We start from the raw sequence: 11273 nt of genomic DNA, 5'->3' as shown, positions 1-11273 counted from the left end.
CTTAAAAATAGTAATTTGTAATTTTCAAATGTTATATAATTAATAAATTTATAAAAAAGAATAATGTTTAAGGCTTATTGGGAATTAAATGAATTTTAATTTTTTTTATTGAATTCTTTTGTGACTAGTGTGTCCATAGAAACTATACTGATGTAAATTTTATTGAATTTGGTACCTTCGAGATTGATGTACATTAAAAATATATAGATAAGGTTGTGCGAATTAAACATATACTTTTGAAAGACCTTATCCATGTGATTCGTACAACATTATAATTGTTCCTAGAGCATAAAGTCTCCTGCTTTCTTGTAAAATAATGGTACAAATGATGAAGTGATTGTATTATTTGGCTTCCAACTGACCTAAAAATAACATTTTGGGTAATGGTGATTTATACATGACTATTCCCTCAAAAGGAAATGGCACAGCTTCAGTCTATATCAATCCAAAAACCAAATAAACACGAGTTATTGTTGTAAAAGAATAGTATATAAGTAAAATTGGTGAATAACTCTATTTTACTTATTTTCTATAATCATTTTCATTAACTACAATTAAAATTATATTAAATCTCTAAATCCTTTTCTTCTCTATACACAGCACTGATGTAATTCGTAGTTAAACACATAATGCTCCATTAAAAGAAAACTCATAATTGGGATTAGGGTGATATATGAAAATCATCACACAAGAAGAGAAGTAAAGGTGGATCCAAAATGGTAAATTGGCAAGTGAAGACAAAAACAGAATGACAAGATATTATGCTCTAACAAGGAACCGAAAAATGATATAATAAACCCAATGCAATAAGTAATAAACCTAGGGGTGCGCATCTACCGAAACCTTGCTCTCTATGGTCTATAGTTGGACCCCCCACCAACTTTACAAAAGCCAGTTTCCTGGAAGTACCCCATTTCTCCAAATGCTAGGCGCCTACTGTGTTCATCCACCTTTCCTTCTCCATATATAAACAACCCCACTCCTTCACCCTTTCGCCTCATCCTCATTCTTCACCACACCCCTAAAGTAACAAACAAATATAAACCCCAAGAGAGAGAGAGAGAGAGAGAGAGAGAGAGAGAGAGAGAAGGGAAAAGAAAAGAGAAGGTTTTCTTCTTTTTTACTGTCGAGTAAGTGATTAAAGATGGAAGCAGTGAATGGATGCTCATCTTCTACATCATCATCTGATGCATCTTCTTCGGATTCGTATTTATCTGCAAGGGGTTCAAACAAAGCTGAGAAGATCAAAGGTCCTTGGAGTGCTGAGGAAGATAGGATTTTGACTCGACTTGTTGAGAGATATGGGCCTAGAAACTGGTCTTTGATTAGCCGATATATAAAGGGTCGATCAGGGAAATCTTGCAGGCTTAGATGGTGTAACCAGCTTAGCCCCAATGTTGAGCACCGTCCGTTTTCCCAAGCTGAGGATGATACCATCTTGGCCGCTCATGCTCGGTATGGTAACAGGTGGGCCACCATTGCTAGATTGCTGCCGGGAAGGACTGATAATGCTGTGAAAAACCATTGGAACTCGACGTTGAAGAGGAGGGCAAGGGAAGGGCAACATCACCATCAACAGCAACAGCAACAAGAACATCAGCAACGGATCTTACGGGTTACTCATCAGCCAATGGATGGTGGCGATCATTGTGCATTGGGATCTACGGAATTGATGATAGAAGAGGAAGCGTTGACGGCGTTGACTCTAGCGCCGCCTGGTAGTGGTGTTAGTAGTAGAAGTGCGGTGGTGGTGGCGGAGAGGAGGAGAGAGGAAAGGGTGCCGGCAGAGTTTTGGGATGTGATGAGAGATGTGATAGCAAGAGAGGTTAGAGAATATATGAGCTCCACGTTATCAGCTGAGACATCAGCGTTTCATTAAGACCAAAAGAGAAAAAGGCTAATTAAGATTAAGCCAATGTGTTTTATGTTTTTTATGGTCTAGTTTGGGGGGAGGTTTTCCATTTGTCTTGGTGTTAATATGGGTGATCTTTGTTTCTTTTCCTTGGTTCTTTAAAGGGCAAAAGAACTTTGAACAAATGTCAGATTTCATGAATGAATATGGCCTGTGCTCCAGGCATTAAACTAAGATTGACATTTACTACTAATTAATTTACCCACCGCCTTCATATTTTACTCCCTACATTTGAAAATTTGGGGGAAATCGATGTATATTCTGTTGAGAATTTTGGCTATTCTAGGAGAACGATGAGGGATAGTGGAGCCAGACCATGCAACCAGATCTCATGACGACATTCATTTCTCAGAATCATTTTATATTGGTTTAGAGAAAACTGAATTCAAATAAAGTCACCTTTCATCTTCTTGGAAAGGAAATATTCTCTAAAACTTTGGATTCCCAGTTTTGACAGAGCAATAACTAAGACACGAGGTGGTATCCATTAACTAAATAAATAAATGCTACGCTTTGTTTAAGTCTTAGGATAATAATATTTACGGGATTTGTAGTTTTGCTTGTGAACACTTGGGAAGACAAAACTATTAGTACTGACGTTTTTTTTGTTTAAAAGTACAAAATCTCTCCAACTTGTATTTTGTGACAAAAAAAAGTACAAATTGGAGCAACATTTGAAAATAGCAAGCTTGCTGCTGGTTGTTTTGCACCTCAACAAAAGCTCATTAATGCTACATCAAATTGGAAATAGCTGTAGGCCAAAACAAAACTGTTTTCTTTCTTTCTTTTTTACCACTCAAAAGCTTTACTTTTTTCCTGAAAGACATGCAAAATGAACAATAAATCAATTGTACAAAAACAGCAGTCTCCACTCATCTCCACATGATTCATATTTGGATAAGCATTGGATTTTAGGTTCAGCGAACTCCTTTGCATCACTCATTGGAACCATATATATCGAGCTCAAATCAAATTTTTAACTTTGGAGGCAACTAAAAAGAAAAAGTGCCAAAACATGCTAACCACACATTTTTCATCTTATCTGCATGCTAAAATCAGCAGTGTCTTTACCCACATAAGTTCAATGAATGTGGACCTATCCTGGTGATAGAAAAAAAGAAGAACGGATTGTAGAGAGGGTTCTATTTTGCCTGGAAGTTGATTCAATCAAAGCTCTGTCCCACTTTGCAGCAGCAACTTTGGGTTTTAGTACTTTTTTTTTTTTAAATTTAAGAGTTGCATATTTTAAATGTGCCTTTGGCTAAAAAAAAAACAACAACAACTGAGTTTTCAAGTGACGTAGCTTTCAATGCTGTTCGTTTTCAACCTTTCAGCGGTCCTATTATATTACTGCAATCCAGTTATACATTCAATAAATCTATTTTTAAAGATGTGTGAACAGGGTAGCCTTAATTTCAAAGGCAATCAAGCTCTTCTATATTACATGGTAGTTGAATTTCTATAGGAGGAGGACAAGAAAATTTCTTACAACCCAAGTTACTGGTAGGTTGTCAAAACCTTGGTATTCTTAACACTTTCATTACAAGTCTGAAAAGCTATCAGGTAATTAAACTTGATAGTTAGCATCTGAACCTGGGTGTGTTTGTGATGACGAACCAGTTCCTAGTGTCCAGGGAGACACTCCACTAGAAGGTCCAAAACAAGGTTTCAAGTACATTTATAGGGTCAAAGTTTTGTTGCTGAAGATGTGTGTCCCATTGATTTTGGGTTGCTATGCCCCTGTCACTTGGGGTACCAGTTTAGGCTCATAGGAAAGCCGAAAGGTCCCCCTACCTATTGCTGTCAAACAAAAGTTGAAAAGCACTAATTATGTTTTAAAGGTGAATGATATAATATGTCAATACTCAATAGTGTTTATTTTGTTTATATGTTGCTACTTTTTTTGCTTTTAGTGAACTTATACCAAGAGTTACTAAAATTATATCCAAGTTTATTAAATATTACTTTAAAGGTTACTGAAAAGTTATCAAAATAATGTCAAAAGTTCCCGAAATTCAACAAAATTATATGAAGCCTTTCAAAACCCTTTTTTTTTCTTTATGTAGGAACACATATGCTCTTTCTAACTCTGCCGCACCTTCCTTAATTTCTTTTTTTTTTTGGTATTTTTCTACATCTTTTTAAGGTTGATATTCGAGGCTCGTGGTTATCTCTCTCAATAATGTCTTGTCCAATATTCGAACTTACATCATCTTTTGGGAATGCAATGTTAAGCAAATTGATCCCTCTCAAAAAATTTTGAACCAATTTAATCCTGTTTATTTCAAAAGTAAGCAACCAAAGACAAATAAACCACGACATTAATATTTTCGGTCAGTTGTACATAATTTTAATCGGTATAATAATAAATTTGACCCTCAATATTTTTATATTCTGTGTAAATATTAACATAATACAAAAACGTTACAGGTTAAATTTATTAAATCTAGATCGTTATTTGCTCTATTTTTGTGAAAGGGACTAGAGATTTCTTTTAATCTTTTATATAAAATCTAAAAAAATACGTAAATTTAAATTTAAAACGTGATGACTTATAATATGCATTTTCTTTCAAAATTTTTATAAATATGAGTTCTTTTTGCTTTCCGTGATGATTAATAATGGTTATTGAATAGAAATTTCAAAGAAAATATAAAGCACCTTCAACAAATAACAAAGAAAGAAAAAAAAAAGTGAATGGTTTGGTTCTTAGGTTACATAAGGCACAATTTGTTGAAATTGAGGCCCATTGCTATTGATGGGCTAAATCCAAAGCAGGCAGACGTAAAATGTTGTGGATGATGTTTTTGAAATTTCAAAAGCATGGTATATAAGACTTATCTTGAAACACTATCCCCATGGAATCATTTGGAGATGTATTGCAAGTTAAGGAACCCAGATTCTTATTGCTTTACTTGCTCGGCCAAATTTCAAGTGTCTCATTTGTTTAGATATGTTTTTGAAACACATGTAAAGAATCAAGTAACAGAATTAACAACTAAGAAACCCTGTATTTACATTATGTTTATCCGAGCCGTGAAAATGGTGAAATTGAACATCACGCCAGTCAGCAAACCCTGACCCCCCAAACATCCACTAAAACAATTTCCTACATTTCATCGATCTGAATCCGAACCCAAGTTTCAGATGTGTGGGACTTCCTTGCCTTGCATCCGCCCCACAGCAAATGGGTGGTTGTTCACCGCACCGAGTGGCATATTGCTTGAAACATGTGACGGGCTGAAACTATGTGAACCATGAATCACTCTTGTTCCAGAAGTGTAAGTCGAGACCTCAAGAGCAGGATCGAGGGGATGGTGCGAAGCTGCGGCACAGTTATTGGTTTTGGGATAGCCTAATCGTCCGGTTTCACTGAGGACAATAAAAGAAAGAAAGCAAAAATCATCAAGGAGGAAAACTAATCCTGCAGTGTCTAGAGTGGAATGTATGGTGCAGCAGGATCAAACTCATTCCACAAAAGTGTAAATATGTATAGGGTAAACTACAACCATGGTCGCTTTTGTTTACCTTAGGTTACATTTTAGTCACTTATGTTTGAAATGTTACGTTTTTGTCACTTATGTTATCGTGTTGTAACATTTTAGTCACTGAGCTATTAATTGTCGCTAACGGTATAACGGAAAGTTGACGTGGCACGTTAAATCATCATTTCAAACAAAAATTTTAAGGTAAATTATACAATCGATCCCCATATTTTTTCATTTTGAGCAATTTAATTTTTTTTATGTTCTTTAATTTTTTTTCTTTGTTTTCCATTATCTTATGTTTCTCCCTCTATTTTCTTACCTTCTCCATTTCTTTTAACATATCAAGAAGTCGAATTGGTAGTGAAGAAATAAGTAGGAAGTCGAAAACTATCATTGCCTATAACCAAAACCCATAAACCCATACCATGCTTTTTTCTTCACTGCCAATTCGACTTCCTGATATGTTAAAAGAAATGGAGAAGGTAGGAAAATAGAGGGAGAAGCAAAAGAGAAAGGAAAATAATGAAAAAAAAAAAGTTAAAAGAACATAAAAAAAATTAAATTGCTCAAAATGAAAAAAATATAAGGACCAATTGTATAATTTAACCTAATTTTTTATTTTGAAATGATGATTTAATGCGCCACATTAGCTTACCGTTATACCGTTAACGACAATTAATGGTTCAATGATTAAAATGTTACAACACGATAACATAAGTGACTAAAACGTAACATTTCAAACATAAGTGACTATAAAAAAAAGTGACCATGGGTGTAATTTACCCAATATGTATATCGTATACCTAGTAGACGGCAATTTCCCGTTTGTCATCCTTGTTCCCAGGGAAGTCGACATCATTTCTATTCTCATACTATGTGATTTATCCTATGCGAACATAGATATAGTATCAGCATACTAATCATATTTGCCTTTCAATTTAAGACAATGTTACTTGGAGAGCTCACTAATGGTTCCAAAACGAGAAACTTCTAGCAGATGCTTACTGTTAGATCCATTCTAGAAAAGGCCTGCATGAGGGCTTGTCCATTTTGATCAGCCGAATTTCGTACAAAAGGATGCTCAAGTAGCGTAGCTGCGGATGGCCGCTCAGCGGGATTTCTTTGAAAGCAACAACGTAGAAAATCCTTTCCTTCTGGAGATAATGCTTCTGGTACAGGCGGGGTTTTGTTCAGAACTTTGAACAAGGCTTGAGGCTGATGGATAAAAATTGACAGTAAAAGCATTAATGTAAAACCCTTTGTGGAAACATTTCCTTAGTTACATTATGTGTGAAAAACAATCTAAATCAGAACCATATGTGAAGTCCATTTAATATCAGCAAAGGTATCAGAAATAGACTGAGAGCAAATTAAATAATTCAGGGAAAAAAAGAGAGCAATTAAATAAGACAGAAAATAGAGATGCGATTAAAAAAAATTGAAGTTAAAAGAAAAGTTTAAACACGGCCATGGGCTTACCCCTTCAAGTTCACCCCAAGGAGGTCTACCATTATACATCTCAATGACGGTACAACCCAAGCTCCATATGTCAACAGCCAGAGCAAGATTTGGATCGGAATCTTTCTTCATGACAACTTTTATGACCTGCAGTGGAAATAACAGAAGTAAACAAAAAAAAAACGTAGAAACAGCCATGGAAAAGCCTAAAAGTCTTTACAAATTACTGTATAGTAAATCACCTCAGGAGCCATCCAGTATGGACTTCCTTTCAAAGAAAGCTCGTAGGATAATCCCGTAAGCTGAAATTTAAAAGAAAAAAGAAAAGAAAAAGGAAAGAAAGAAAGAAATTATTAGACTGACAACATTTAAAAGGATATATCACACATACATTAGACTAACAACCAATTATCATAATCCCAAGTCAAATCTATGTATTAGAGCAGCTTAAAAGAGTTCATTGTCCCAGGTAAACAACCATGAAGGTGACAATTGGTAACCAGCAGGAGTCTATCTATAAACAGAGAACCTGCCTAGGGACTGAAAGCATGGCCTTTGAAAGAATAGGTCGATATTGGAAAAGCAAAAAGTTCTCACTATGTAAGGCACTAGCTCCCCAGCATATTTTTCTAACAGGTGCCTACATTCTGCAGAATACTTATCGTAGAAACATGCAAATTGAGAAGCCAGAAAACTTATACCACAGAGAAGGAATTGAAAAACTACCATTGATTATTCAGAAAAACAAAAACTACCCTTGAAGAAGCAAGGTAATATTAGTAAATTTTCCGTTGGCACATGAGAAATTTAAAAGGAAGTAAAAAACTTACATGTTTTGCCATGCCAAAATCAGCAAGTTTAACAATGCCGTTGGCATCGACCAGCAAATTTGCACCTTTTATGTCCCTATACGAACAAGCATTCAAGTGAATGAAATCCGATGTTGACAAGATACATCAAATACTATAACAAAAAACAGAATCACATCTAGAAGACATTTTAATTCAACCATTTCGATGGCTGTAACATGGAGCAGAAGTTCCCTTACAACAAAAGTTAGAAAAGAACCATTGGTGCATTAGGATTTTGCAATTTATATATTTTACAAAGGATTGTTCGCCCTTGATTTATCAATTTTGAAAGCACTAAATACAAAATAAACAAGTAGTTAAGCTGCTATATAATTCTAACAGAGCATGAAGGTCACCTGTGTATTGTCTTGAAACTATGAAGGTATGCTAAGCCAGATAGAATATGACGGGTGAAATTGCGAACTATTGATTCTGTTATAGCTCCACAGTGCTCACGGACATATTTATTAATTGAGCCAGGATGGACATACTCCAAATATATGTATAAGTGATCATCAACCTATATATGAAACAATGAACCCCTCAAATTAACCCAGCTTAAAAGTAACTATTTCAGCATAGTGTAGAAGTGGAAGGACTGCATACTATTTCACTGCCATAGTATTGAACAATATTTTGGTGCTTTAAGCGTCTCAAAACTCTAATTTCCTGCAACATGTAAGACCAGGAGGGATTTAAATAGCTTAAAAAGGGAAAAGTTTATGACGTGATTTCAGATAACTATGATTTTCAAGGGAGTTCCATAGACCATTTTAATAAGTAGTATTAGATACTTAGCAGAACAAAGTGAAAGCATCGTGTATGGTCTTTTAACCAAACATGTGGGCTTCTAAGAGAATTTCAAGCCCCAATCTTGCAACAGATAGTGGAGAAGCGAAAGCATATGTAATGGTTATTGAGGCATAAATTAAGACATAGAATATAACCTGCTCTAACTGTTTTATACATTCAACAGATTTAGGGTCATCAGGGATGATCTCAACTTCCTTCATTGCACACAAAGCTCCAGTCTCTCTGTCAAAAGGGAAAGAAATGAAATGTCACCTCTGCTACAAAGAAATCAAGAAACACTGCAAAATCTGCTTCACAAGGCTTGCATACCTGTTTGTTGCTTCATAAACAGTTCCATATGTACCACGTCCAAGAAGTTTTCCTTTCTTCCATTGACTTATGATCGAAGTTGCCATTGGTTTTTCAATGACGTGATTTGAGACCGGTGATGGTAGTGGCACCGGTGATTGTGATGATGATGGTAAAGCTCCAGGGGGAAGGGGCAAAGGATGGGCATTTACTTGATTACTATTATTTTCAAGCCACTCTCCATGGTAGGATGAAGTTTTATTTGGACCAGGGATATGCAGTGGAGAATTCTCAGGACTATGTACATTTTTTACTGGTGAAACATTATAAGCAGCAGGCCTACCTGAATATGGAACATCTAAGTCTATCAACCCACTTGATTCATGGAGATCTATGGCTCTTGATCTTTGTGGACTAACGGAGGGACTAGAGAAAGCCGTCGTCGGAGCACTCCTGGCCGAAACCTTCAGCCTCAAGTCGTAGTTAACACCCCCGAAAATTTTCTCGCCAGGAAAACCCCTGCGACGACTTAACAAAGACTTGGTTGAATCTGCAACATCATAAGAATTAAAGTGATCTTGGGTGTTTGATCTTTGAGGACTGGCAGGAGATGAGAAATAACTTGTAGCACCGCTCCTTGTAGTCACCATCGGCTTTGTGCCATTTGTAAAGCTTTCGAAAAATTCGTCTTGAGAGAATTCCTTATGAACATTGACCGATGATTTTGCTGCACTTTTAGCAACGTGATCTGCATTCTTCCTGAGAATTTCGTTAACCAAATTTATCAGAAGCACTGACAACATAGAAATTCTAGTGCCAACAGTTCAGTTCTCCAATATAAATATATACACACATATAGGCAACCACTGCAACGTTGGCAATACCAAAAAAAAAAAGTGATAATATATTTTATTCTAGATCTTGCTTGCCAGTAGATGAGTTTATGTACTGAATTGAACCGACAAACATGGGTCTTTTTATATTTCAGTTTAACACATAAACTTAAGTACTGAATTATTAACCGGAAAAAACTAAAGAGCCGATAAGCTAAGAAAATAATTTAAAAATAAGTGAATGGATGTTGAAGGGTTACCTTCCGACAGCAGAGGCAAGCCTTTCATCAGGTGATGCTAGCTTACTCGGTCCAGGACTGGAACCGGACGTCTTGGATTTCCGATTAAAAAACCCCTCAGGAAGAGGCAAAGGCTTGGGCTCGGCGTACGAAGACCAATGCTCCAACCTCTCAGGAGACTTGGAGTCCATCCTCGCCGGCGTATCAGGGGAACAGGGAGAGGAGAAGGAACGGTGGATATCACCAAATCTTAAGCCCAGCTCGTCGTCGGTCAAGTGCCTGAGCTTCCTTTGACGCGTGAGACGGCGCTGCTGTTGGGCTTGGTTAATACAAGAATTGCCGGCATTGCCAACGTTGCGGTGAAGATCAGAATGAAAGGACGGCAAAGAAGAAGAGAAATGAGGAGAAGTTTTGCGAGAAATAGGCATTGATCAGAAAGCAAGAACAAGAGACGTGTCTTTGTTGAGCTCGTCGTCGTCATGTGAAAATTAACGGACAAAACATAAGAGAGTTTGTGTGTGTTTTTTTTTCTTTTCTTTTTCGCTGTTACGATAGAACAACGGAAACACCTCGGTTCTTTCTCTGTTTACTTTGTCTTCTATCATTTTCTTAAAATATATATTTTTTTATTTATCTGGCACTCACATTTCACTTGGAATGAATTTAAAGTTGAATTAAATCCATTTTTAAATGGGATTAAGCTTGTTGAATGCTTTTTATTTTTCAAACTCAAAGTTTATACATAAAAAAACATTAAAATAAACATTCGTCAATAATATTTATTTTACAGTCCACTCAAGACTTTAATAAGAAATAAAAATATGAGACTTTAACGATAAAGCTAAAATCTTATAAGTTTGTTTTGGTTTAAATCAACCGGCCTTTGTTTTTTTTTTTTTTAATACAGGAGTAATTAACACGACATTTGATTATCCTTGTCTCTTGCTTTCTAATATTTTTTCTCATTAAAAAAAGTAAGTCAATGCGTGATTTTCTTTCTTTTTGTTTTTTTATTATTATAGTTGTCCCTGTCTGAAATTGACCAATAGCGTGGCATAATGACATAAATAGAATTTTCCTTCTTTCTACTTTTTTTTTTTTTTTGAATTCCTGAAATAAAATAAATTAAAAAGTCAATTTTGACAAAATCAACCCTACGCCGTGTCTGTAGGGCGCGAAATTATGTTTTTGGGAGCTCGGCTTCTCTAACAATAATTGAACTATGTATCATTAAGTAAGACCTTTTTTTCATAACACTTAAATGATTCTTTTAAAGGTAAACTACTTAATTCGTCATCTCACTTTTAAGAGATTTTTTATTTTGATTATTTAAAAAAACAATAATTTCATTAAAAAGGAATTCTTTTAATTTAATTATTGTTGTTGGAAAA

The 11273-nt window shown here is 35.6% G+C and overlaps 2 protein-coding genes across 3 annotated transcripts; one reads left to right on the top strand and one right to left on the bottom strand.

The window, feature by feature from the left end:
- Positions 1–645: 645 nt before the first annotated feature.
- On the top strand, positions 646–2086 carry LOC107940677 (transcription factor MYB44). Its single transcript, XM_016874114.2, has one exon. The coding sequence runs from the start codon at positions 1145–1147 to the stop codon at positions 1877–1879; it is 735 nt and encodes a 244-aa protein (XP_016729603.1). The 5' UTR covers positions 646–1144; the 3' UTR covers positions 1880–2086.
- Positions 2087–4798: 2712 nt separating this feature from the next.
- Positions 4799–10463, bottom strand: LOC107940693 (mitogen-activated protein kinase kinase kinase 5). Of its 2 annotated transcripts, XM_016874135.2 has the most exons (11): positions 9904–10462; positions 8832–9569; positions 8657–8744; positions 8316–8378; positions 8066–8229; positions 7689–7764; positions 7101–7160; positions 6880–7005; positions 6406–6615; positions 6204–6286; positions 4799–5284 (listed from the first exon to the last, which is right to left on the bottom strand). In XM_016874135.2, exons 1-11 carry the CDS (start codon positions 10308–10310, stop codon positions 5056–5058), a joined length of 2244 nt encoding a protein of 747 aa, XP_016729624.1. In that variant the 5' UTR covers positions 10311–10462; the 3' UTR covers positions 4799–5055. The 2 variants fall into 2 exon arrangements, with proteins under 2 accessions (XP_016729624.1, XP_016729625.1); XM_016874136.2 differs by lacking the exon at positions 6204–6286 and having other exon boundaries at positions 9904–10463.
- Positions 10464–11273: the final 810 nt, after the last annotated feature.

This window comes from Gossypium hirsutum, chromosome D05 (assembly GCF_007990345.1).
Source record: "Gossypium hirsutum isolate 1008001.06 chromosome D05, Gossypium_hirsutum_v2.1, whole genome shotgun sequence".
Classification (NCBI taxonomy): Eukaryota; Viridiplantae; Streptophyta; class Magnoliopsida; order Malvales; family Malvaceae; genus Gossypium; species Gossypium hirsutum.
Note: the sequence above shows the minus strand (reverse complement) of the source record. Positions and strands in the feature narration are given on the sequence as shown.

Coding starts and splice junctions, on each gene's coding strand:
- LOC107940677 (XM_016874114.2), top strand. CDS start 1,145: ATGGAAGCAGTGAATGGATGCTCATCTTCTACATCATCATCTGATGCA.
- LOC107940693 (XM_016874135.2), bottom strand. CDS start 10,310: ATGCCTATTTCTCGCAAAACTTCTCCTCATTTCTCTTCTTCTTTGCCG. Junction 8,230..8,315: donor AATACTATGGCAGTGAAATA/GTATGCAGTCCT, acceptor TTTCATATATAG/GTTGATGATCACTTATACAT. Junction 5,285..6,203: donor GGGAAATTGCCGTCTACTAG/GTATACGATATA, acceptor TATTGTCCTCAG/TGAAACCGGACGATTAGGCT.